General features: G+C 38.6%; 2 protein-coding genes and 1 long non-coding RNA gene across 4 annotated transcripts in view; 1 reads left to right on the top strand and 2 right to left on the bottom strand.

Moving 5' to 3' along the window:
- The window catches only part of LOC134812034 (ras-related protein Rab-8-like), a 31,003-nt gene extending 7,681 nt beyond the window's left edge, over positions 1-23,322 (top strand). Inside the window, exons 2-8 of the mRNA XM_063819221.1 lie at positions 17,815-17,896; positions 18,067-18,147; positions 19,288-19,348; positions 20,486-20,624; positions 21,279-21,368; positions 22,077-22,193; positions 22,311-23,322. Of these exons, the coding sequence (XP_063675291.1) occupies positions 17,851-17,896; positions 18,067-18,147; positions 19,288-19,348; positions 20,486-20,624; positions 21,279-21,368; positions 22,077-22,193; positions 22,311-22,397 (621 nt within the window). The 5' untranslated portion in view covers positions 17,815-17,850 and the 3' untranslated portion in view covers positions 22,398-23,322. The remainder of the gene's footprint in view (positions 1-17,814; positions 17,897-18,066; positions 18,148-19,287; positions 19,349-20,485; positions 20,625-21,278; positions 21,369-22,076; positions 22,194-22,310) is intronic.
- LOC134812031 (uncharacterized) overlaps positions 1-24,556 on the bottom strand; it is a 63,190-nt gene that overhangs the window by 8,696 nt on the left and 29,938 nt on the right. The window lies entirely within an intron of this gene.
- LOC134811020 (uncharacterized) lies at positions 920-11,337 on the bottom strand. Its single transcript, XR_010159750.1, has 2 exons — positions 11,278-11,337; positions 920-1,261 (listed from the first exon to the last, which is right to left on the bottom strand). It is a non-coding gene; the product is annotated as an uncharacterized LOC134811020 (long non-coding RNA).

Raw genomic sequence — 24,556 nt, 5'->3', positions numbered from 1 at the left:
ATGATTGGAATTAATTGTAGAGAATTCAGCTAGTAATTAGCCACGTCACTAATTACTTAATTAACCAATACATAAATTAATGAAATGGTGGCCTGGTGCCCCCATTTATGGTCTGCTTGCTCCCAACTGTATCTAGAACCGTTTGTTAATAGAACGAGATCAGGTTATATCTTAAATCTTTATGGTATGCAACTAGTATGCTGAAGTACACCCAAACATGCGAGGAGTTTATTGAACATTTAAAGCATTAAAGACTATTGCTGTAATGCTATCCGTATCCCTAATAGTGAGTATGAAAATATAGATTATAGGTATCTACCATTTCACAAGTCTTAGTTCCCGAATTTGTTCTGACATCGAGTGAATCGTAATTGTAATCAGTACAATACAAGATGAATTTAGCATCATTTTAGTTTGATTTCTGTTGCCACTTGCCGGTCTAGAAGATGTCCGTGATATTGCGCATAATTGATCGAAGTATAATGTTTGTTTCCATCGTATGTGGTGCATATAATGGTTTCAACCTTTATTTTACTCTAAAGACATACTAGAAAATCCGTTGTCACAGGGAGGAAGCTAGAAATCAATTTTTATCGTATCATAAAATTTAAATCACAACCGAAGATACAGGCTATTATTTCGTAGAACACTCTAAACTCAACAGTAAATGATCGAAATTTAGCTCCAAATTCTTAACACGTGCACGTGCAAGTCTCCGCCTGCTTTACTATGCACGGGAGTGGTTGTACACACAAACAGAAATTTTCGAACTATAAAATAAAAAGATTAGAATCACATTAGAATTGTCAAAGATTGAGCTAACATTTTTATCAAATACATTACATATTGTGTAGTTATTGACTACTGATAACACATGTATAAATATGGCGAAATATCAAATATCATCAAAGATTTAAAACTTGTAAATTTGCCAAATTCATGAATTAGTCTCAACTGATATATAAAATAAAGTAAAACATCGCAGCAATAAATATAAGATGAGGACATTGACAGCTCTAATAATAGATCAGAAGAAGAAAAATGGCGTTATTCAATAAAAATCGAATCGAATAGCTTAAACTACAGGTGCTAGGGCCCTTGTAAACAATCGTAATATCCTGTGAATTAAATCGATTGATTCTAATTGGTGTTCATCACTGATTAGAGGCAACAAAGGGATAAGCTAGTCAGCAGTAAATAGCAATGCATCAGTCAGCGAACGCCATCGATCGTAATGTGTCTTGCTCCAAGCTTTTAACACCTGAAATTATATGTTTTGAATAACAATTACAACTTTTTTTATTAAATACTTTTCAAATTTTACAGAGTACAGCAATAGATGAATATAAAATAGAATCGTTCAAAATATCGCCCCCATCTGTAAAATATGATGGGCACCCAAACACGGTAAACACATAGTGAACTATGTCCGCAGTAACTTGGACCCATTACATCGAATTAATCTAAATCCAAAAATTTATGAAAAACTATTTAATAACAAACAAATCCATGGTGAATAACTGTGGATATAGAGTCAAAATTGGTATTTCAATACGTCAAATTCCAGATACATTAGATACAGGTCTGATATGGTCATTAATGTGTGAGAAGGTGTGCGGGTGAAGTGTGATATGATGTTGAAAGTATAGGAAGGTAGATAAAAAAAATTAACAAAACAAAAAATAATAATATGGGGAGCAAAGAGACTAGGCTAGACTGTTGTTTCACTATCTAATAAACATTTCCATAGATGCTTAGTGACCTCAGCTTTGAAAAGACTAGTAGACACAATCTGTCTTACCTGTAAAGGGAGTCCATTCCACAGTATATGGGTTCTGTAGAAAAATGATTTTGCCAGTGGGCTTTTTTTTTTTTTTTTTTTTTAAAGAGAGGCTGGGCCTGGTTGGCCCACGAGAGGATAGCATATGGATGCTTTGCCTACCTCTGGGGTATGGCAGTCCTGTGGGAGGATGCCGGTGGAATCAAGATGTGTAATCAAGGATGATGGTAAGTGTTGTGGGGTGTGTCATAGATAAACGCTTAAGTGGTGGTTGAGTGTGGAAGAGAGGGGCGAAACAAGACGGCGTTAAAGTAGTCGCTATGTTACACCTGTCTGGTCCAACTCCTCCAGCACCACTAAGCGTTTAGTGTGGTTTGTAAAGTTGACAATGGTGGAGATGTGTTGGTTGTCGAATATGTCATTGACAGAGAGGTAGTAGTCCCGGAAATATTGACCTCTTATTTGGGCAATAGCCGGGCACTGTCCGAGAAAGTGTGAGACAGTCTCCTCTCCGTCTCCGCATTTAGGACAAGCACTTGTGTCTGATTTGTGAATGGTGTGTAGGTGTTTGTTGAGGCCACAATGTCCCGTGATGAGGTGCACTGCAGTTCTGTAATTTTGTCTGTTGTTACTGAGTGTAGTGTTGAGATTTTTGATGATGTTGATGTTTTTATGTCCAAGTGTCAGTTTAGTGTGTCTGGGACCATCAGTAATCCATGATTCTTGATTAAGTTTTGTGACTTTGTCGTTGATCAGGCGTTTGATGTAAGATTGTGGAATTGGGCAATTCAAAGTGGATTCACTGGTTGTGCCATTTTTGGCCAGCTCGTCTGCTTTTTCATTACCCCACAATCCGATGTGTGCTGCTATCCATCTGATCTCTAAGGTGTTAGTGGATCCGAGTGTATTGAGGGTGTCGTAGCAGTCTCTAGTAGTTCTACTCCTCGTTGAAGGTGAGGATATAGCTTGAATAGAGGAGAGACTGTCTGACCATATGATGATGTGTGTGTTGGTATAAGTTGATAGATATTTACAAGCTTCGATGATGGCAGTGAGTTCTGTTTGATAAACGGTGCAATAATCAGGAAGCTTGAATGATCTTTCATCTAGTGTAGTGTTGTTGTTGTCTGTGGTGATAATATAACCAGCCCCGCTACCTGAGTCTGTGCGTGACCCGTCTGTGTGCCAGTGGGCTATTTGAGGTACATATGGTGTGTGAATTCTGACTTAACTTAGGTAAAATTGATGACACAATAGACAGACTGTCGAGGTGGCAACGTCTTAGTCGAGAAGTGCCCTGATATAAAGAGAGATAGTGAGGCAGCGATACAGGAATTAAATTGTTCAGAACTTTGTGGAAAAAAATAAGATCATTCAAGTCAAAATTTTGAGACAAAGGGAGAATGTCGACAAGCTTGCACTTTTTGACATATTGCTCAGGTGGATAACTGCGGCCCTCTTCAGAAAGAATCCATTTAATAGCTCTCTTTTGGAGACTTTCTAATTTATCACTAAGTGATTTATTACAAGGGCGCCAGATTATGGAACAATTTTCGAATTGGCTACGAACTCAAACAAAATAACGGAACTCAAAAAGCTCTTACGTTACAATATCTTAATAAAATTCTGGGTAACTAATTTAATTAAAACCATACCAACATTGAACCTACGTCTTACAATGAGCGCTATAATTTTTAGAACATAACAGCTGATAACCACCTATAACAAGCACGTGATTGAAACCCACGATTAGGGTCGGGCAATCTATCACTACTACTGGTACCACTACCACTACCAGGTATGAGCGTAACAAACTTAAGATGAAACAATTGATCTCTATGTAGCACTCTGCACTATATATGTATACGTATCACTATTTTACCTAGTATTACTGATAAGATGGTGGTAGAAAGTAAGCACTTATTTTCTAAATAAAATGATATTTACTTTAAATATCAAGATGGCAATTACTAGCCTGGGCTGATCTTCGTGATACAGTAAAACCCCGACTTACAGTACAGTTTGGGGAAAGATAAATAGTGCGGTAAATCAGAGTTTTCACTTTTTGGTCCCCTTGGCCGTCGGATCACATGGTTTCTCTCCGCACAGAATTGGTTCCCAATTAGTGGTCATGGACTATGGTTCACAAGTACTCAAGTGAGGGGTACTAAAACTGTGTAGGTTCAATGCTATACAGTACGCTCTGTGACCAACATCAGAAACAAAACATTATTTACCGCCCCTTCTGTCACCAAGGATCGACCGGGACTGCTTTTTTTGACTGGAAGGAAGTGCCGGGACCAGGTATACGACGGGACCGGGATTAAGCCGGATTTGGGACCGGGAGGGGGGGTACCAATGGCATAGAATGGAGAAGAATGGCATAAAAATCATCAAATGGCATAGAAATTTCATGGCATAAATGGAAATTTTGTTTGGCCAATTCTCCATTTATGCCAATTTATGCCATGAATTTAGGTCTTCATATTTGACCTTTAGGATGACTTTAAATTCGCAAATATTATTAGTACTTGAATAAGAGACATGTTTCATGCTTTATAACGCTTGGAATGATCGTTAAAGTCAAAGATTCATATGACAAATAACTAAATAAAGAAAATAGAAATGTATTATATCAAATATATACCAAACATTTCACTATTCAAGAATAGCAAATTGTGAGATGTTCAAAATGTACAGAATACAAACATTGACAACACAACGATTTTGAATGTCATCAAGGAACAATGCATCTGATGTATTTGTCTTCGACGAGTAGCCAAACATTAGGAGATCCATTGATTAGGCTATGTTCCTGGCAGTAGTACTTCATCGGGCATGACTTATAAGAAATAAATCTAACCACTCCTGTTGCAAAGTCCTGCTGAGATTTGAAGACTTTAAGAGTTTCTGTACTGCCAGCTTTCAAACCTGTTGAACATCCGCATTCAGGTTGATTGTATATGCGAACATCAGAAGACACTCCAAACGCGTCCCCCTTGAATCTTGAAAGACGAGATTTTGTTGATAAAGTGCTTCTTCCTCCATTGAGCGTGAGTGTCTCAAAAGACCGGAAGGATAGTGTTCCATATTTATCTGTTGATATCGTTTCTCCATCATCACAATCATCAACTCCAGGTTCTACCTCATAAGCTAAGTCGTCCTCATCCTCGAGGCATCCAGCTTCATCATCTACAGCTCCCCAAGAAAGTTCTTGGCCATGGACGATTGGCTTCCCACTCCGTTCTTCAGGATCTGCGACTGCGGCGAACACAGGGAAATTGTTTCTTTTCCATTCTCGAATGCAGTCCCTCGATGCCCTGTCCAGCGTTTTTGCCAACTTGCCTAGGCTTAACATACCACCAGTCCATTTCACTCGTTCTGCTTTCTGGCCTGTAGATTTAACCTTTTTGAGGTGAACTGTAGGATGCAAAACTGTACTTCCACGTGCATGTGCAATTGCAGATGTGTCTTCATGTAATGATAAAGCACTGTACACATTCTTTCTCTCCATTCCATGGGCCATAGTTATCGCATCCATATTTCTTGAGCGACCAGATGAAAAAGAAACCCGAATAAATGCAAACAGCTGCTCATTCTGATCACTTCCAAGGTAATAAGTGACGATTTCAGCATTAGGGAATTGCTTCTTCAGCAGAGTTAAATACTCTCTCTCTCTCTCTGGTTTGGTCAACGGTTTCTGGCCTCCTAGTGAAGAGGGAGGCCTTCTCGCCGTGCCCACAGAGTGTGACTCCTGCTAGCCACACTCCAGGACTCCCTAAGTATATACAAAAGCATAGAATAATAGGTATCAACGCAACAGACCTCTGGAGTCTCGAAGCTGTTACTACCTTGCTCAGAGCAAACCCACTTCAGATGTTCTTCTTCGGCGGGCAGGCGAGGGACTTCTGAGCATGGTCCACTGGATATGTGTCACTATCTGAGATAGTCCTGTGTGGATCTAATGTATGATTGTTTATGAGCCTTGGTGTATGTCCTAGGTGCTTATCCAAATAGATCGTCTCTGTCAAACCTTGATGACTTTTCCACAAATTTGATAATGTGGTCGAGTTTACTATTGATGAGTTCCTCAATTGTTAGGATGGGTTTACCAAATATCCTCAGTCTAGTTGTCATCAGCTGGATGCATTCACATAGGAAGTGTTGTGATGTTTCTGCTTCCCCTGGGCAGTGTTCACAGTCTTGTGTTTCGAATTTGGCGTTGTTTGCTACCGTCTGGAAGTATGCTAGTGGGCTGTGTCCTGATAGTAGCCATGTTAGCCATCTGATGTGAGTACCTGTGATGTTGATTATCTTGTACCTGTTTTTGTTGAGGAAAAATGTTAGTGGGGTTTTTCCTTTGTCACTGAGTGCCACCTGTTTATACTTCTTGATATGGAGATTGAAGAGGTAATCTTTTATGTGGGTGTTGATTATGCCTTCCGAGAGTGGGAGGAAGGGTTCAGGTCCAATGGGGGTGCTGCTGGATCCCTCCCTTGCTAGTTCGTCAGCTAGTTCATTACCGTGTACTCCTTCGTGTCCAGGAACCCACCTGAGTTCTACTTTGTGGGATGTACCTGATGTGTTAAGTTGGTCAGCAATGTCCAGCACTAGTCTGGAGCTGATGCTGGTGCTGGTTAACGCTAGGAGTGAGGCCTGGGAATCTGAGAAGAGATTTATGATTGATGTTGTACCTATATTTTCTTTGATCCAAATACTAGCCATGTGGAGAGCAAATAGCTCGCATTGGTAAACTGTTGCTAGTTTACCAAGTTGATAACTGACTCTGTGGAATTCCTGTGTTCCTTTGATGACACAGAATCCCGCACCTGTATTACCGCTTGCTTTCGATCCATCTGTGAAGATCTGCCAGATGTTAGGTGAGATTTCTTCGATGTAGCTAATCGCAGTTTTCCTGTCCTGGATAATTACCTTGAAGCGTCTGTCCAGCATGATAACCTTGGGAATGTTGTCAAGTAATACGCACCCTGTGTAATTAATGTTAGCTAGCATTTTCTCCGCGTTGTGGGCGTGAGATTTACAAAGTCCTATCTGGTTGTAGTTGTACTGTTTATTCCAGGTTCCTTGTAATTTAAGCCTCAAGGCAGATTTGATTGCTAAGGATTTAAGTTTAAAACTGATAGGCTGGAGACTAGCCATAATTTCTAGGTTGGGAGTTGGAGTGCTTTTCAGTCCTCTAGTGATCATGAGGGCTGCTTGTCGTTGTACTGTCTCCATTCTAACCGTGATGTAGCTTCTGTCAGTTGAGTGTTGCCAAACAACCGCTGCATACCCTAGTGAAGGAATGATGACTTGGTTAAATATTCCCACTCCGTTCTTCAGGATCTGCGACTGCGGCGAACACAGGGAAATTGTTTCTTTTCCATTCTCGAATGCAGTCCCTCGATGCCCTGTCCAGCGTTTTTGCCAACTTGCCTAGGCTTAACATACCACCAGTCCATTTCACTCGTTCTGCTTTCTGGCCTGTAGATTTAACCTTTTTGAGGTGAACTGTAGGATGCAAAACTGTACTTCCACGTGCATGTGCAATTGCAGATGTGTCTTCATGTAATGATAAAGCACTGTACACATTCTTTCTCTCCATTCCATGGGCCATAGTTATCGCATCCATATTTCTTGAGCGACCAGATGAAAAAGAAACCCGAATAAATGCAAACAGCTGCTCATTCTGATCACTTCCAAGGTAATAAGTGACGATTTCAGCATTAGGGAATTGCTTCTTCAGCAGAGTTAAATACAAAACAAGACCGTCACAAGTACATATAAGATCAAGGTACGTCTGATTCGTTATGCTGACAGTTGAGTAAGTATTCTCTTTCCAAGTAACTTAAAATGTTTTTTCTCAAACAGTTCCATTTTTATTATACTTTATAGTTTAGAGTCTAATTTGGCATGATATCAGATCATGTGATATTACATGGCCCCATGGAGAGCATTGCCAGAGCAATTGGCCAGAGAGCTCCATAGAAGTAAGGGGCCTACTCTAGCCAACAGCTCTAATACATTTCCTTCCTCAACTTCATTTTCTTCATCTAACTGCTGCTGCTGCTCAGCAACTACTTGATAGCTGGCACAGTGATGTTTGTCTGCGTAGTGTATCTGTTAGCCTCAATTTTGCCTCAAGGAGGGAAGTTAGCCTCAATCCAACCTCACATAAGTTTCGATAAAGTCTCAATAACCTTCAGGCTACAATTACAAGTTTTATAGTGGGTCTATAACATGTTTCCGTACATTAAAGTTAAAACTTAAAATGCGATCGAATCATTTATTTGCCTCATTTTGGCCTCCTACAAGAAGACTCTGCGATTTCTGAAATGTTGAGCTTGAAGAGGATGAATAAATTTTTATTGTTGACACATTAGATAGTCACAATACCGAACATGCTCGAAAATATACACAAAAGTATACTTGTTAGCCTCATTTCACCCTCTCACAAGTCACAAAGTGGTTAGCCTCATTTTCACCTCGAAAATTTGAAGCTATAATCCGACGGAATTTCATCTGGAACATAGATATCAAGTAACTTGTGAGTTGTTAACCTGTTTCCGTACATTAAAGTTAAAATGCGGTCGAATTATTTATTAGCCTCATTTTGGCCTCCTACAAGTAGACTCGGCGATTTCTGAAATGTTGAGTTTGAAGAGGATGAATCAATCTTTATTGTTGACGTATTAGATAGTCACAATACCGAACCAACTCGAAAATGTACACAAAAGTATACTTGTTAGCCTCATTTTCACCTCGAATATTTAAAGCTTAGATCTCGATCAAGTATAATCACTATGGATTATACTTGCAACTTGGATATCATGGACGTAACATGAGAAAGTTCCTTTTTGAAAGTGGTGAGGCTAATTTGTTAGCCTCAATTGTCCCTCGCAGTTAAATCACTCCTACTGAGTCTAGTGAGTGAGCTAGGAGGTCGCCGAACATCTCATTTTAAAGCCGTATCGATTTTCTATACGCATACCAAAAATCAAATGCGTAACAAAAACAGAAATGAAATTACAGAAGTTTTAATTTTTTTGTCAAAAAACGAACTTTTAGGGGTGTTTCTAATGACCAGGGTCAGTACAATAAATAGAGATAAAGGTGGACAGTACTAGTGGGGTGCAGACTATTCGTTATTAAATTCTCAGTTCAAAGTTTTAAAATTTCATATTTCGAATGGCATAGAATGGAGACAAATGGCATAAAAATCATCAAATGGCATAGAAATTTCATGGCATACATGGAAATTTTGTTTGGCCAATTCTCCATTATGCCATTTATGCCATTGGTACCCCCCCGACCGGGATCATAGCTAAGAAAACCAGCACTTAACACTTACACTAAAATCTGGTATCCGCAACTGATAAATAGCACAAGCACAGCTTACCCAACAAATTGGCACTTGACTCTGACAGTGTTTTGTTTATTAATTGGTAAATAATTTTGCTTTAAACTTCAGTTTTTCAAAAAAATCCGGGATTAAACCGGGATCCCGGTCGAACCTTGTCTATCACTCCCTGTCATCTCTTAGCTCTCTGACACCTTATTGCTTAATGTTAAGATCCTAGCTAAACAATACGTAACACATTCATATGGAGTCTTTATTCTAGCTCGACGGTACTGTAAAACCACTAATTGGGAACCAATTCTATGCGGAGAGAAATCATCAAATCATGTGATCCGACGGGGACTAAAAAGTGAAAACTTTGATTTACTACATTTCTTATGTGCATCTCTTATTGCTATAATTCGACGACTTATCTGCTACTTTGTGTCCGGTGCTATACAATTGTGAGTACGTTATGGAAGATGTGTACTTAGACTCTCTAATGTAGTCAAGTAAACATTTTGACCAGTTTTCAGATGCTTCTAATGATCTTGGTATTTGGGTTGAGGTAATGAAGACAATAAACTTTGATGAAGATAGAGATATCACATTCGAGAAGTTCAAGAAACCAAACAAGGACGTTTTAGTAAAGCACCTTTTTGATGCGTTTTAGGGTATTGTCTAATATCAGCGTATTCTCCACGAATAAAAAGATAGAGGAAATGAAAAGTGAAATCATCAGTGCTCAGAAATCAGCAAAAAATGCAGAGGAAACCCTTCCCCCAGCTCTGTCTCCACTTTCACGGCAGAAAACTTGAAGAAAGTAGTTTGGAATGTTGTAGCTGAAAAAGATCGCAGCAGATTGCAGAAATGTCTTCATTTTTAGTCTCAAGGAGGATACAGGAGAGAAACTCGGCGATCAAATTTGTGATTAGATGTGTTTGAACAAATTGCAGAAAAGCCACGCTTCGAAGCTGCTCAAATTGGGAATTTGTCTGCTGGAAAACCCAGAGCTGTCAAAGTATCATTTTGAAACTCTAGCACCGTTCATCAGATACTGATCAAAGCTAAAGAACTCAGACTGTCTCAGTGTTTCAAAAGTAAATGACCAAATCAACTATTTGAAGGAGGAAACGAATATAGAGCACTTATTTCTAAAATTCTAAAGGTATATTGTCACTAGTGAGATTGTATAGGGTTGTACACTCCCTCTTTTTCTCTATTGTCACCACAAATTGAGAACGTTTTGAGTTAGGAACTCCAAAATTTCCAGACGCATTTGGACTTGGTTTGATAATTGAAGTGCTTTCCTATTACTTCAAGTTCCTTGTTTACAACTAAGCCGAGTTATGACCATTTTAAGATCTGGTGGATACATGATCCTGGCACTAATCTGTGATTTCTTCACTCAATCAATGGCACTTAATCAGTGATTTCGAATGATTTAGTTTCAAATTATTATTCAATTAAGTAACTTTTAGTGATCAATCCAGTGATCAAAACCAAATTGCTCAATCTTGCCTAAAAACGATGTTTGAATGTTGCATTGAAAATATCCACTTGCTAAAGTCACAATTATAAGAATTGGCTGTAAATAAATTGGTAAGTAGATGAGCATAACAGTGGAGTTGCCACCTACGAGTGGTGGCTGAGAGGTGGCGCGCCTGAGAGGTGGCGCGGTGTATGCAGAGTATGATAATGTCAGCCTTGCGGCGCAGCTGACATTAGCTTTCATTACGTTTGAATTATCGCGTCCGCGGCAAGGCTGACATTATCATACTCTGCATACATCGCGCCACCTCTCAGGCGCGCCACCTCTCAGCCACCACTTGTAGGTGGGAACTCCACTGTAATGAACTTAACAGGCATCAACCATCGCATCCTTAATGTTAACTATCAATAAACAAGTGTGTTTCATGTTTGTACAACGCAGTTTTAGGTATTTAATGAGTTTTCATCAGTAATAATTCTTGCTTGAAAATTACAGTCAGTTGGTGGTACTGTTAAATAGTTGTAAAATGATAATGGTAAATAGGACCGTCATTTCTCTCCACAATCGCTTGGTAAGAGGTTATCTTTTATTATAAAGGCTGAGCTAAAGCAGTCATATGTATACTAAGATAAAAAAGGTCACATCAAGCTTGAACAAAGAACTTACATATTTCAGCCCATAGGATCGGTTGTTATTATATCAGCATACAATAATGTTTGAAAGGAAAGCCTCTTGTCCCAAAGTTAGGTCTGTTTCTACACCAGGAAAATAGATTAATTGAAAAAAATTCCTTCTAAACCTTCGAATACCTGCATTCAAGAAATAATAACGAAACAGGTCTTCGAGTTCGATATTACAGCTTAACTAAGATAATCAAACTAAGTGGGACACACCAGCATTACAAAGCAGCTGTTTTTTGGCAAATGTGATTATAGGCCATTAATGAAATTCAAGGCAGATATCTAGAGCTTGGAATGCGTTTCGGGCATCAAAGAATGTGCACCTGTGTACCAAGGCAATTGTACGATTTGATTGGAAGCACATATTATATACTTTTTCTAACACAGAATACTGTCCGTATGTTATACAAGGCTTGAATGGGTTAATTATAATTTCGGTATGAAGCATGATTGAAATGATCTGATAAAAGTGTAAAACGTTCAAATCCTGTCCAGAACTAAACGAGTGTAACAAGGGATTTAATTAAGCAACATCCTGATCCACTAAGCTATTCTATACTAGAACAAGTTTCTAGTAGTCTCCAGCACATCGCAGCCAAAACGAAATAACACTAACTCAGTTATATTAAATACCCTCTCAAGATCATTTAGTAACATCTGCATTACAGTGTGCAACGAAACAACTACTATCAAACTAAATATACGGTGTGTGCATTGAGTCTCTATGCTAATTGCTATGAGCGGCAACAAAAAGAAATGCGACCGAAAAGTATCAACGCATATTTGATATGAGAATAAAAATCGCGCAACAAAAAATTTGGTTAAATCTCCTTATTGCAATTTCTAACTGCGCGGCGTAGCGCGTACTTTGAAATCCAAATAAAAATTATTTTTGATTCAAATATCGAAAAATAAAATTACGGCATACAGCAAATCTTGTGTAAAAAAATGTGATTAACAATATGCTGTTAAAAAAATTCGTCAAAAAATTTAAGAACACGATGGACCGCCCAATTTTTTAAAGTGATCATTTTTGGGACTTTGACGGGTTATAACTTTCGCTAGGAGCAGCCATTTCCCCAAAACTTGGTACCATATGACTCTACTCGATGAGACCTTTCCAATGGTGTATAATATGTTGGGTTTTGAGACATAAAATCTCACCCACAAGTTGGCGCTCTTAGTACATACACTAATAGGTAATAATTATTTTAGTCTCTTGAGTCTTGACATCATTTTAGGGTTATTACGGGTTCCTGCTAGTAATAAGTAATACATAATAGCTTAGACGGAGTTTCTTTCCACATTCCAGATAAAAATTAATTAGTTGAATATGGATGATGAGATACAATTGCAAATTGAGATAAGCTGGACGTTTTATTCCCTGAAATAGGAATTATACAAAATAGAAAATCATATTGTTTTATTATTGTTTCATTTTTCACTATTGAAGATGATATTTCCTGCACTGAAATTTCACAGATTTGACGGAATAATTAATAATTGGTGATTCGATTCATGAATGTAATTTGATTGAATGGATGGTAACCAGTATATTCAGTATTTTGTAATATTTTACTGGGCGGTGTCCATTGTTAATGGACTAGCCCGACTCGCCCTGAAAAAAATACTGCGGATGCTCATTGTAGGGGCGTGCACGATAAAAATAAACTTGCTCGGATTTAAAAAATTGTTGTACCATTGTTTTCTAGAGACTGCGAGAATTGTCACAGTACCAAATTTGTTATACCTTTTTGGGAAAATCGGTGAGTTTCGCCTAGTTGCCATATTTGATGGTGCGCGGTTTTTGGAGCAAAAGTAAAAAATAGGTGTAAAAGTCGCGTAATTTGACAAAATTCGTTGATTCTTGTCGTATTATTCTGTCATATCTTCGGTTCCTTGAATGAGATCATTCTGAAAATTGATGAAGACCTTCCAATAGGGCTTTCACAACTGTCCGAAAAATTTTGTTGACATCGGAGTTGATATAGTAATGAAAATGGGGCAAAATACGCTGCTTTTAGCTGTAACATAATGTCTAATAATTGGATATGCTTTAAATTTTTCGAACACTTTCCTTGTAAATCTATGAGTAAGCTTACCAATTTTTGTTAAAATTGGATCAAGGGAAGGTTACTCAATACTTGTTTCAAGAATTTTGTGCTGGCCGAAATTAGCGCTAAAAAACCATTACATCCTACATTCCTACAGTCGGCACGCGCGGCTCACTGTCGATGGCGCGGCGCACTACCTACTCATTGGAAGTTAGTGCGTGCGTAACCAGCATTCACGTAATAGTTTACAACTTGATTCACGATGTCAATCCTTCGCAGCTCGGCGAGGCCCAGTGGTGCATCTCGCCGATCGCCCGATCTACCGAAGAAGAATTATTTGATGCGCGGCGCGGCCCAGTAGTGCATCGCGCTACAAGTTTACAACCAATTGCGGCCTCGACAAAAAACACGTGCACGCTAACAGGCCAACTACCAAGCGTTCATTTATGACACATCTGACATCTCACTATATTTACCCGAGCGTGCTAAATCACTCTACAGTCGATTTTCGAGATTGTTCTAAAAGTTCCCGGTCCCCCGACACTTTAAACCTTGTCATACGTTGTATGACCCGCCGTGCACGAAGTGCGCGGCTCCCGGCCCCTGTATCGTCACCATAGTGAAACGACCGTGGGGGTCGCAACGTGATACAATTGACAATTGAATGTTGAATTCAACTTTAAGTTTAATCGATGTATTTTTTGACGCTGATAATTCCGAATCACCCCCATGACAAAGGGTTAAAATGCTCCCCTGACGAGATATTGGCGAAAAACTGTCTCGATCACGTGATATGACCGTATAAGGAAGTTAGTCTAATTTCTCGTTAGGGTTAGGGTTTTAGCATATGCTTTTGTTTATAAGGATTGGGTTAGGGTTAGGGTTGGGATCAGATTAGAGGGTTAGGGCCGGGTTTCGAATTGCTCTAATCAGAGCCCTCTCGCTTGAATTGCAGTAGCGCGCGACTGCCGAAGGCGGCACAGGAGCACTAGCTATTCAACTTGTGAAACAAGCGCGTCACGCAGTACGCGTAGACTAGACTCATGGCTAAGTAAAGGTCCCCAGGTAAAGCAATGACGATCTTACAAGTTTTGCTTGTTTGTTATTGAATTAATTGACGATGTCAATTCATGGCAGCTCGGCGCGGCATTAATTGACGACGTCAATTCATGGCAGCTCGGCGCGGCACAGTGGCGCATCTCGCCGCGCGGCGCGGCACAGTAACGCATCGCGCTACAAGTTATTGACGGATGTTACTCGTCTAAATTTCTTCGAAGTAGCGCGCGCCGCTTTCTTCTCGAAATGTTGGCCCTATGGCAAATGCTACGAAGTAGCGCGCGCCGGGCTTGATCATTAACAATGGTCAAGTTTGTTGTTCATTGTTGGATTAATTAAATTTATTATATCATATGAGCATATTATTCTTCACCTTTTTTTTCAATGAAACAAGAAATTTTTTGTAGCGCGATGCGTTACTGTGCTAGATCGGCGAGATGCGCTACTGTGCCGCGCCGAGCTGCCATGAATTGACGTCATCAATTAAGAAATTTTCAATTGCAATAGACAATAAAATAATTTGCTTTATTATTTAGAGGATTTCGCCGCTTCGACGCGCCGCGCAAACTATCATTCTTACTTCGCATCGTTGTTCTGTTAATTCACAAAGCAACGCGATCTAGATTCTAATTGTCATACGTTGTATGATTCGCCGCGCACGAAGTGCGCGGCTCCCCCTGTATCGTCACCATAGTGAAACGATCGTGGGGGTCGCAACGTGATACAAGATTCTAAAAGGGTTGACATCGTCAATCAACTTTATTATGAGCTTGGCACTTGACCATTGTTAATGGTTTGGCCCGGCGCGCAACTTCGTAGCACTTTATAACTTACCAGGACGCGCGCCAAATGTTTAACGAGTATCACCTGTTATGTTAAAGCACTTGCCACATTTCGAGAAGAAAGCGGCGCGCGCTACTTCGAAGAAATTTAGACGAGTAACATCCGTCAAGCTTTGCAACCAATTTTGATACTTTCCTTTCTTCTCGCATGTATAGTTTAGTAAAGGACCAGGTTACTGGGCGGCGATCGGCCTGTCATTCCGCCGAATCTCTATGTTTACGAACATTATAGCCTGAGGTCCCCAGATAAAGGACCAGGGTGGTCGGATGTCCAGATGGCATTATCATTACTCTCTGTCAATCTAATAAATGACTATCCAATACAACTGATATAAAGCTAGACTTGATATATGTCTGATTGATATGAATTGAATTGATAAATCCATCCTGGTGAGACAGGAGGGCACGACCCTTAGCAAGCATAGATGAAGCATAGATGAAGGTGCCGCAGTCGGTTGTGTCCTGACTATTGTTTATATCATGAGATTCCCGATCCTTAATTGTTATTTTTTGAAAACTGGCCACGGGCCTAAATATTACATATCAATCAATTACAATTTATTAACATTACCAATATTAAAAACTATCGAAAATATTCAAGAAAGTATTGTTATTACTGTATTCAGTCCGCAGTCTTGGTGGTTGGCCCACTTAAAATTTTGGCATAGCTCCGTGTGGGCCCTGTAGGCTAATATTTTGTGGCTGGTTTAAAGCAGTGGAGGTCACATTTGTTTTATTCCAGGCTTTGAACTATGTATGTTCTTTGTTAAGTGGCACAATGTACGAGTTTTGTATATTAGACTGACCGTTTTTGTTAAGCTGTTTATTATGTCCTGTACAGGTAATGACAAAATAAATGTTGATGATTTTGTGTGGGAGTATTTGTCGTGGCCCTCCTCACGACAGATGTTCCGCCTCAAAGTTATCCTTAAACTTGAGCTTGGGTTGAGAACTTCTTCTTACTCTGCCCTGTGTATGTTCTGTTTGCGCTATGGCTATCTTCAAGAGACAGACCTTAGCCCAGGTCTGGCAAGGAGGACAAAGCAGAGAATCTTACCTTTCACAGAGTCGCTGGAAAGGGATGCCTGTGAAGTTTGAAACCCCTACGATAATGTAACTGTGTTTGTTATTATGGGCTGCTTAATATATCTGCTCATGGACAACAGTCACCATTTAAGCGCACTTTCTTTGATGTAAGGGTGTTTCATCCATATGCTCCACAAATGCTATTCAGGATCAACTGTAAAACATCACTTTTCCAAACACTCCTTCTCAAATTTAATCTTAAATGAATTACAGTATTTTCAATCTTATCTCTTTTAGTAAAGTTGCGAGCTAAATAGCATAACAACTAGACATGGCCAGTAACTTGACACCAGCGCAAGCAAAGCCAATTCTTGGAGACTTTGATGTTATACTTGATGTGCGAACTCAAAAAGAATGGGATGCTGGACATCTAGATTTTCCATCTGTTCGTTTAGTCGAGAGTTTACACCAGCATCCAGAAAAGGTGGCGGAGTTGGCCGAACTCGTTTCGAAGAAGGTTTTAATTCACTGTGGTTCGGGAAAGCGTGCAGCAATGGTCGGCCAGATGTTGGCAGGAAAATTTACTGATCTTTCTATTGTCATTGAAGGAGGGTATAGCCATCTTGCTTAAGGAAAGAAAGTGAATAGCTTGATACTGCTGCATATTTTGTTACAATAAATTGGACTTGACTCAATATTATTGCTGACTCATCATTATTGCTGTACAGCTTCTATTATGCTTTACGACATCATGATTTTTCAAATGGAAGATCTTTATCTTAGATTGAATTTTTAGGCATTTATGTTTTTACTTTCTGGCTGCCAACTTTTCTAGGAATTTTTATTTTCCTATTTTCAGATTTATCTTGCTATTTGTTTATCAAATGTCATTTTTGTTAATCGGTTAATGTAGTCATTTGCATTATCATATCATATTTGTCTGTAGGGTTTTATGGTTATGTTGCCTTAACTGAACAGTGTTTCATTGCTATACGACGTCCTTTAAAAGAAAGTAGCAATTTTAGTCTACAGGATTTGTAAGAAGATCAGCAATTGAAACAAACGTTTGCTATACTAAGAACCCCATCCTGCCAGTTGCAAGCTTGTCACCCTGATGTATGATATTTTAGATTCTCATCATCATCACTGTTTGCGTTATTTATTCTTGTTTAAATCATTTTCGTGCATATTCGAAATAATGCAGTACTGAAATTATGGTAATAATGAAAAAGATAGAGTCACAGGTTAATACAGTCACGTAGCTTGAATATCCTGAAATTTATTCTCTTCGAGACTGCTGTCATAAGATTGGTATTGGGAGAATGTAATCGGCTTATCAGCTGCTGTCCAATTAACATGCAAACTCCTTTTCAAAATGCTGATTTTTTATCGCGATTTCAATTATTTGAGATTTCAATTCACTTTTCGTTCACACAATTCAGATCATCGGCAGTGAAAAAGTAAAGAAATTATTATGTATAAATGCAGGCTGATAGCAATCATTTTGTGCTTATTTCTCTCTTTTAACCTGAGTCAATTTTGCAGTAGGGATGGGGGAATGAATAATGCAAGTATCTAAACATGACGTCAAAAAACTACGACTATCTTTTTAAGCTTCTTTTAATCGGTGAGTTTTATTAGCTGTCAATTACTTTACCCTATATCGATTAACATTTAATTAGATAAGACGACACAAACATACTGGATTTAAAATAACAACATTATTATTGCTTTTTATATTGTATTAATTCTCATGATATTTCCAGATCAGATGTTTTGATTTTAATCCAATTTCAGGCGACAGCGGAGTGGGTAAAACATGTCTCCTGTTTCGATTCTCTGATGATGCTTTTAATACAAGTTTTATTGCCACTATTGGTAAGTATGTTAATATTTCATCAAATTATAGATTCGTTAATTTTTTGAACCATCTCAATCTTAATCTTGGAAATTGTTGTATTGGGGAGGTGAAATCTGTCAGGACACGTGACAGCGATCTTTCTGCCTTTGATTGGGTACTGCTAATCAGCTAACAGTTAATTGGGCACTGCTAATCAGTTGATTGGGTACTGCTAATCAGCTAACAGTTGATTGGGTACTGCTAATCAGCTCACAGTTGATTGGGTACTGCTAATCAGCTAACAGTTGATTGGGTACTGCTAATCAGCTAACAGTTGATTGGGTACTGCTAATCAGCTAACAGTTGATTGGGTACTGCTAATCAGCTAACAGTTAATTGGGTACTGCTAATCAGCTAACAGTTGATTGGGTACTGCTAATCAGCTAACAGTTGATTGGGTACTGCTAATCAGCTAACAGTTGATTGGGTACTGCTAATCAGCTAACAGTTGATTGGGTACTGCTAATCAGCGAACAGTTGATTGGGTACTGTTAATCAGCTAACAGTTGATTGGGTACTGCTAATCAGCTAACAGTTGATTGGGTACTGCTAATCAGCTAACAGTTGATTGGGTACTGCTAATCAGCTAACAGTTGATTGGGTACTGCTAATCAGCTAACAGTTGATTGGGTACTACTAATCAGCTAACAGTTGATTGGGTACTGCTAATCAGCTCACAGTTGATTGGGTACTGCTAATCAGCTCACAGTTGATTGGGTACTACTAATCAGCTAACAGTTGATTGGGTACTGCTAATCAGCTAACAGTTGATTGGGTACTGCTAATCAGCTAACAGTTGATTGGGTACTACTAATCAGCTAACAGTTGATTGGGTACTGCTAATCAGCTAACAGTTGATTGGGTACTACTAATCAGCTAACAGTTGATTGGGTACTGCAAATCAGCGAACAGTTGATTGTGTACTGCTAATCAGCTAACAGTTAATTGGGTACTGTTAATCAGCTAACAGTTGATTGGCTAATTTCGCAGTCATGTCTCATTGCACCACCTGTCCACCACACCAGTTTTCATAAACAAATTCTTGTTATTGTGATCTGTCCCAATCTATGTCACATAAATCATACATAGTTGATGGTGATATCGATGTAACTTTTCAGGTATCGATTTTAAAGTAAGGACAGTTGATATTGATGGTCGGAAAATAAAGCTCCAGATATGGTTAGTATTTTCAGGGGGGGGGGGGGGGGTTGTAGTTTCTAACCTTTCAGTTAGATACGCCTATTAGTGAGATTTTTATTATATCAACATAGTGCAACGCGGGATTCCACTGTTACAGTTAAAAAGGTGCGAAATTATGAAGCCACTAAAAAAATTGTCAAGCAATCAAGAAAAGTTTGTAAATTTCGAGTGATAAAAGAAAATACCTTTAAAAAAATCATGAAACATTACCAGTATGGCCGAGGAGAACACTGGCCCAATATATATTTTATATTTGCATTACAGGTAAAGCTGTAAATAGGAGAGAGAAGTGAGAAACTATCACACTTAAGTTATTCTGTTTCCTCAGAGTTTTGTCGAATCTATACCGAAAAAAACAGTTTTATGACTGTTTTAACGTTTTCTTGATTAAGTGGTCAGTAAATTACAAACAAACAAAAACACACACATCGCTACCACAATTATAACTCAAGATGTATCATGTACTAGTGTACTAGTGTACACTAATGTACTAATGTACTAATGTACTAGTGTACTAATGTACTAATGTACTAATGTACTAATGTACTAGTGTACTAATGTACTAGTGTACTAATGTACTAGTGTACTAATGTACTAGTGTACTTATGTACTAGTCAGATGGTGTGTTTAACAGTCTTTAAATCCGGACCTCAATAAGATTAAAGTTTTATTTTCTGTCCTAATAAGCTGAATAGAAGAGTTGGGCAGTTTGCCTAATTGAGCTTGTCAACATGTGCATGCTAAACAAGTAAATAAGGTGTTGTTTCTTTTTCTGAGTCCTAATGAGCGTGTTAATTTTCCCTTACCCTACCCGATAGAAAGATAGAAGTTTTAACTTAACCTCCGTAGGTTAAGGCTGGGTAGTGTCGAAACAAAAAATATAGACCAGTTATTTGCCTTATCGATTTTTTAAATAGATGATTAAGATTTTTATAGCCATGATAGATCTTGCTATGGAAAGTAAAAGCTTCAAGTTCTGAAGACCACCAATTTCAAGAAATCGTCAACAATTTTGATAAAATTTGATATCGAGGAGGAAATTTCCCTGAATGTAGAACATCTCTCAATCTTTCAAGGGTACAATCTGTATCTTTTAATACAATCAGTATCTTTCAGGGATACAGCAGGCCAGGAGAGATTCAGGACCATAACCACGGCCTACTACCGAGGTGCGATGGGTATATTCCTGGTGTACGACATCTCAGATGAGAAGACGTTTGACAACATTAAAACCTGGATGAGGAACATAGAAGATGTAAGTATCGTACTCAGAAGTCAGAACTTACAGGGAAATCAGAACTTACAGGGGAGTTGACGGGTGTATGGCTTCGATTAGCTTCTATGTAATTCCGATGAAGTGAGATCAGGATGCCACTTAGTTTTGCCAAGTAGGAGCCACTCAAACTTTTAGTGTCACTAAATTACCGTTTCTCTTGGAGCCAAGTGCAATGATTGATCAGGCCTATTAATGGTGTGTTGTGATGCGTACACGTTGTCATCTGTTTCCTTCAATCGCTAATATGGCTAACATGTAATTTTGAATTACATAATTTAGGGGTCTGGCCTAAGTTTTAACAGCAGTGTGACTTGGTGACAATCTCAAGCTGATGAGCTGTGCTTTTTGATGGCTCGCGGAGACATTTCACTATTTCATCCGATGTGTTCAAGTTGTCATACATGTCAGAAAAGTCTCAGCCTAACAGCCTTACTAATCTGTAACAATCTTCATGTTGTCACAAACAAGTACCTGTTCCGGAAATCGTGGCCTTGACGAAAATAGCTAATTATGATCACCTTATTGGGTACTAAAAAGAGGTTTATGCGTTGTGTTTAAATCTTGTAACATCATGTCATTCACGTAGAAACAAAACTTAATTGTTATAAACTGCTCACGATTGAAACCTCTCAGAATGCAGCCCCCGATGTTGAGAAAATGATACTTGGTAACAAGTGCGACAGAGAGGAAAAGAGACAGGTCTCCAAGGAAAAGGGCCAAGCGGTAGGGTTTTACTTTTCCTCGTCATCATCACCGCTACCTCGCTAATCAAATAAATTTTATACTGCTCCAGCGGGGTGTACTAATGTCTTACTCGAATTTTGTCAGCTCATGTTCTAAACATAGATCTACTAACTGTAACCTATGTCATCACTCGTTTATCTTTTATTGTTTAAAAATGCCCGATATGTGTCCGAATATGTTTTACATTCGTGCTGTGTGTGTAAAGTCTGCTCTCTACAAGCCTAATGTATCCGGTTGCAGTGTCCTAAGTCGCTGTTAAATTGATGGGAAATTCGATCGCAATCCTTAAAATTACAGATTAATTATCGGCCTTGAATTCACTTAGTGCAGTACCATTGTATCTAGGTGTTAACAACCAATGATAGGTGGACACGTCAGAATCCCAGCATTGATCCTGGGTCTGCTGTGAACATAACTTTTCGTTAAAAGTGCGCGCGCTCGAAGCTTATTGCTAGTAATCTGGTGTCGTACAGAAAGTCGAAATCAGCACTGCAACTGTAGACCCTCTACAGCTAGTTGCAGTATATGGCAATTTGTTTTTATTGTTGTTAATTTAAATAACATTAGCTTTGGGCGATTACAAATAACTTTCTATCATGATGAATACTATTTCATGATAGTCTTTCACCTAGGTGAGTTTAAAATTCATGTACCGTTTCTCAGAAATATTGACCCCGAATATTTCAGCTTGCCGTGCGACACGGTGTTAAATTTTTTGAATCAAGCGCACTTAGTGGCCTCAACGTAGAGGAAGCTTTCTTGACCATGGCCGGAGATATCAAAAAGAAGACAGAAAAGAAGCTGGTTAGTTTACATTACTGACGTCTGACATATTGATTTTACTATTCCTGAGATTGTTAATTACTTTTCGTAACCACCTTAAATTAAGAGACTAAATGTTTACCTCTAATTCCTCCCCAGGAAGCACCTGCAGTCCCCAAGGGTGAAATCAACTTGAATTCTGACCACCACAAGAAAAAAGGCTCTTGCAAAATGTGCACGAGTTAATCATCTTTCATATAGATTCAAAAAGTTCGTTAGTTTCAGTCCAAAACTGATCTGCTCATTTCAAGTTTTTAATGATATGTTGAATTTAACGCGTTAATTCGTAGCTTAGCCTCCTTTTTACTGTATTATAGGATTATACGGATAATGATTCCACATAACTTAACGTGATGATTTAATGGCGGTGGTATGATTAGTTTTACACAGCAGCTTGAAATCCTTGATTCGATCAAATTTATTCCCCATGTGAGGATACCTGATACACTTAGAACTGATGGCTAATTTCTTTTTAAAAGCGATGTATTGTAGGATGTTTTTAATTCGTGTTTCATCTTTGATGTAATAACATTTTCTACCAAATGTAAGTTTGTGTAATATTGTAGGCTGCTAACGGCGCCAAGTTATTTTTTCTTGGCTGATTTATTGCAATGGTCGGTAACCAATAAGTTCCTTTTTGGTATAAAATAAACCAGGAATTTGGATTGTGTTTAAAAGGAATATTCTAGTGCGTTTGCAGTTTACAAATATATATTTTTGTAGGTCTAACTGGTCATTTGTTTAAAACTGTTTTTATTTTCCAACAATAACTTTATAAATATCACCTCACCACGCTGGGTAAATCTGGTTAAATTGTGATCAATGAGAATTTTAGATTCATAGTTATAATAAAAGCTCTTCCGGTTTGTTTGAAATACTTAACAAATTCCGTCAGAAGATTTAGTGATTTATGGCACTGTTATTTCCCGTCCTGGTAGAATTGGCCGTTTTCATGAGTTTTGACTTATTAAACCCGAAATGGGCCAGATGTACCCAGAGATTGTTCCTAATGATAATAAATAGCGGATCGCGTATAATGGTTTATATTTTGAATGATATCTTAAGTATTGTTTCGATATATTGATGATACATGTTCATTTGTACACTTAAATGTTTCTCTTTCCTTTTTCCAATACAAAAGTTATCATAACACAATATTAAACCGTTACAAGTAAATTAATAAAAGCTCTGCTCAAGTATTTGTAAAATTCATAAACTGACCATGGAGCTCTTTTCTCGATGCTCTTAGATGTCATTATACCAGTCTGTTACTACTGTTTCATCAATCATCCCTGGCGTAATGTACGCACAATGACCTGGTTCGTAGTTTTCAAGTTAAATCAGTTGAGTCTGTATATTGAGAAGTTTAAGATAGTGTTAAAGGTGACCCATATCAGATAGGGCACCACGAGAATGCCGGCAAAGTAGTAAATCCTAGCAAACATGATGAGTTTGATGCAGAGCATCGACCAGAGAGCTGCGAGAACCAAGAAGGATCCCAGGAGCTTGTGGAGTGTGAAGAAGAGGGGCACATACCATATCGCTAGGATTATTTGTATGTAGTATAGCACCTGGACAAGAATTGTGAGATTGTGGGTAACAATCGAGCTGTGCTGGTCGATTCTGCTGTTAGCTAGTTTTCTTTTTAATGGAATTAACGCTCAAAAGGAGTTCTGAAGAATTCTAACTGGTGTTATTTCGCTTATTGTATATTTGCACATTAAATACTCACAAACGCAAGAGGGGCCTCTCCAAAACCAGATTTCATCCAAATCATGTAGGCTGCTCCGCCATTAAGTACCAACAAAACTGTCCACACTGAAAGTGAAAGTGAAAGACATTGAAATTGAATAGTTAGTGTAGTTATACTTCCATTGCACTTGACAGACATTTTCCCTGCATTGTTGCTTGACCCGAGTAGTGACCAGGATTGTTGCAATATTAGAAATGTCCAAATCTTAATTTTAGTAGCTGGTAGTGGTAGCGCTTGTTTATTATGCGTGTACATTGTCATTACTGAGCAAAATGCCATGGTCAATATTAGCTTACTGGGCCGCGCTCAGCCTGTCATTCCGCCGAATCTCTATTCTATGTTTATGAACATAATAGCCTGAGGTCCCCAGGTAACTATTAGCTTTCTAGCTATTAGATACGTAATCGGTAATGCATATGAAAATACTGAATAGAAAATAAGCACTTCATGTGGCATGTTCATAATTTATGTCACGTTAAAAATCTGTGCATAAACATGACTGTGTTTAGATTACGGTGCACTGCACCTTACTGCAGATCATGAGATCCTGATTATGAGAAATGAGAATAAGACTACAATACTACATATATAA

The sequence above is a fragment of the Bolinopsis microptera genome, chromosome 2 (assembly GCF_026151205.1).
Source record: "Bolinopsis microptera isolate Bmic1 chromosome 2, MBARI_Bmic_1.0, whole genome shotgun sequence".
NCBI classification, from domain to species: domain Eukaryota; kingdom Metazoa; phylum Ctenophora; class Tentaculata; order Lobata; family Bolinopsidae; genus Bolinopsis; species Bolinopsis microptera.
Note: the sequence above shows the minus strand (reverse complement) of the source record. Positions and strands in the feature narration are given on the sequence as shown.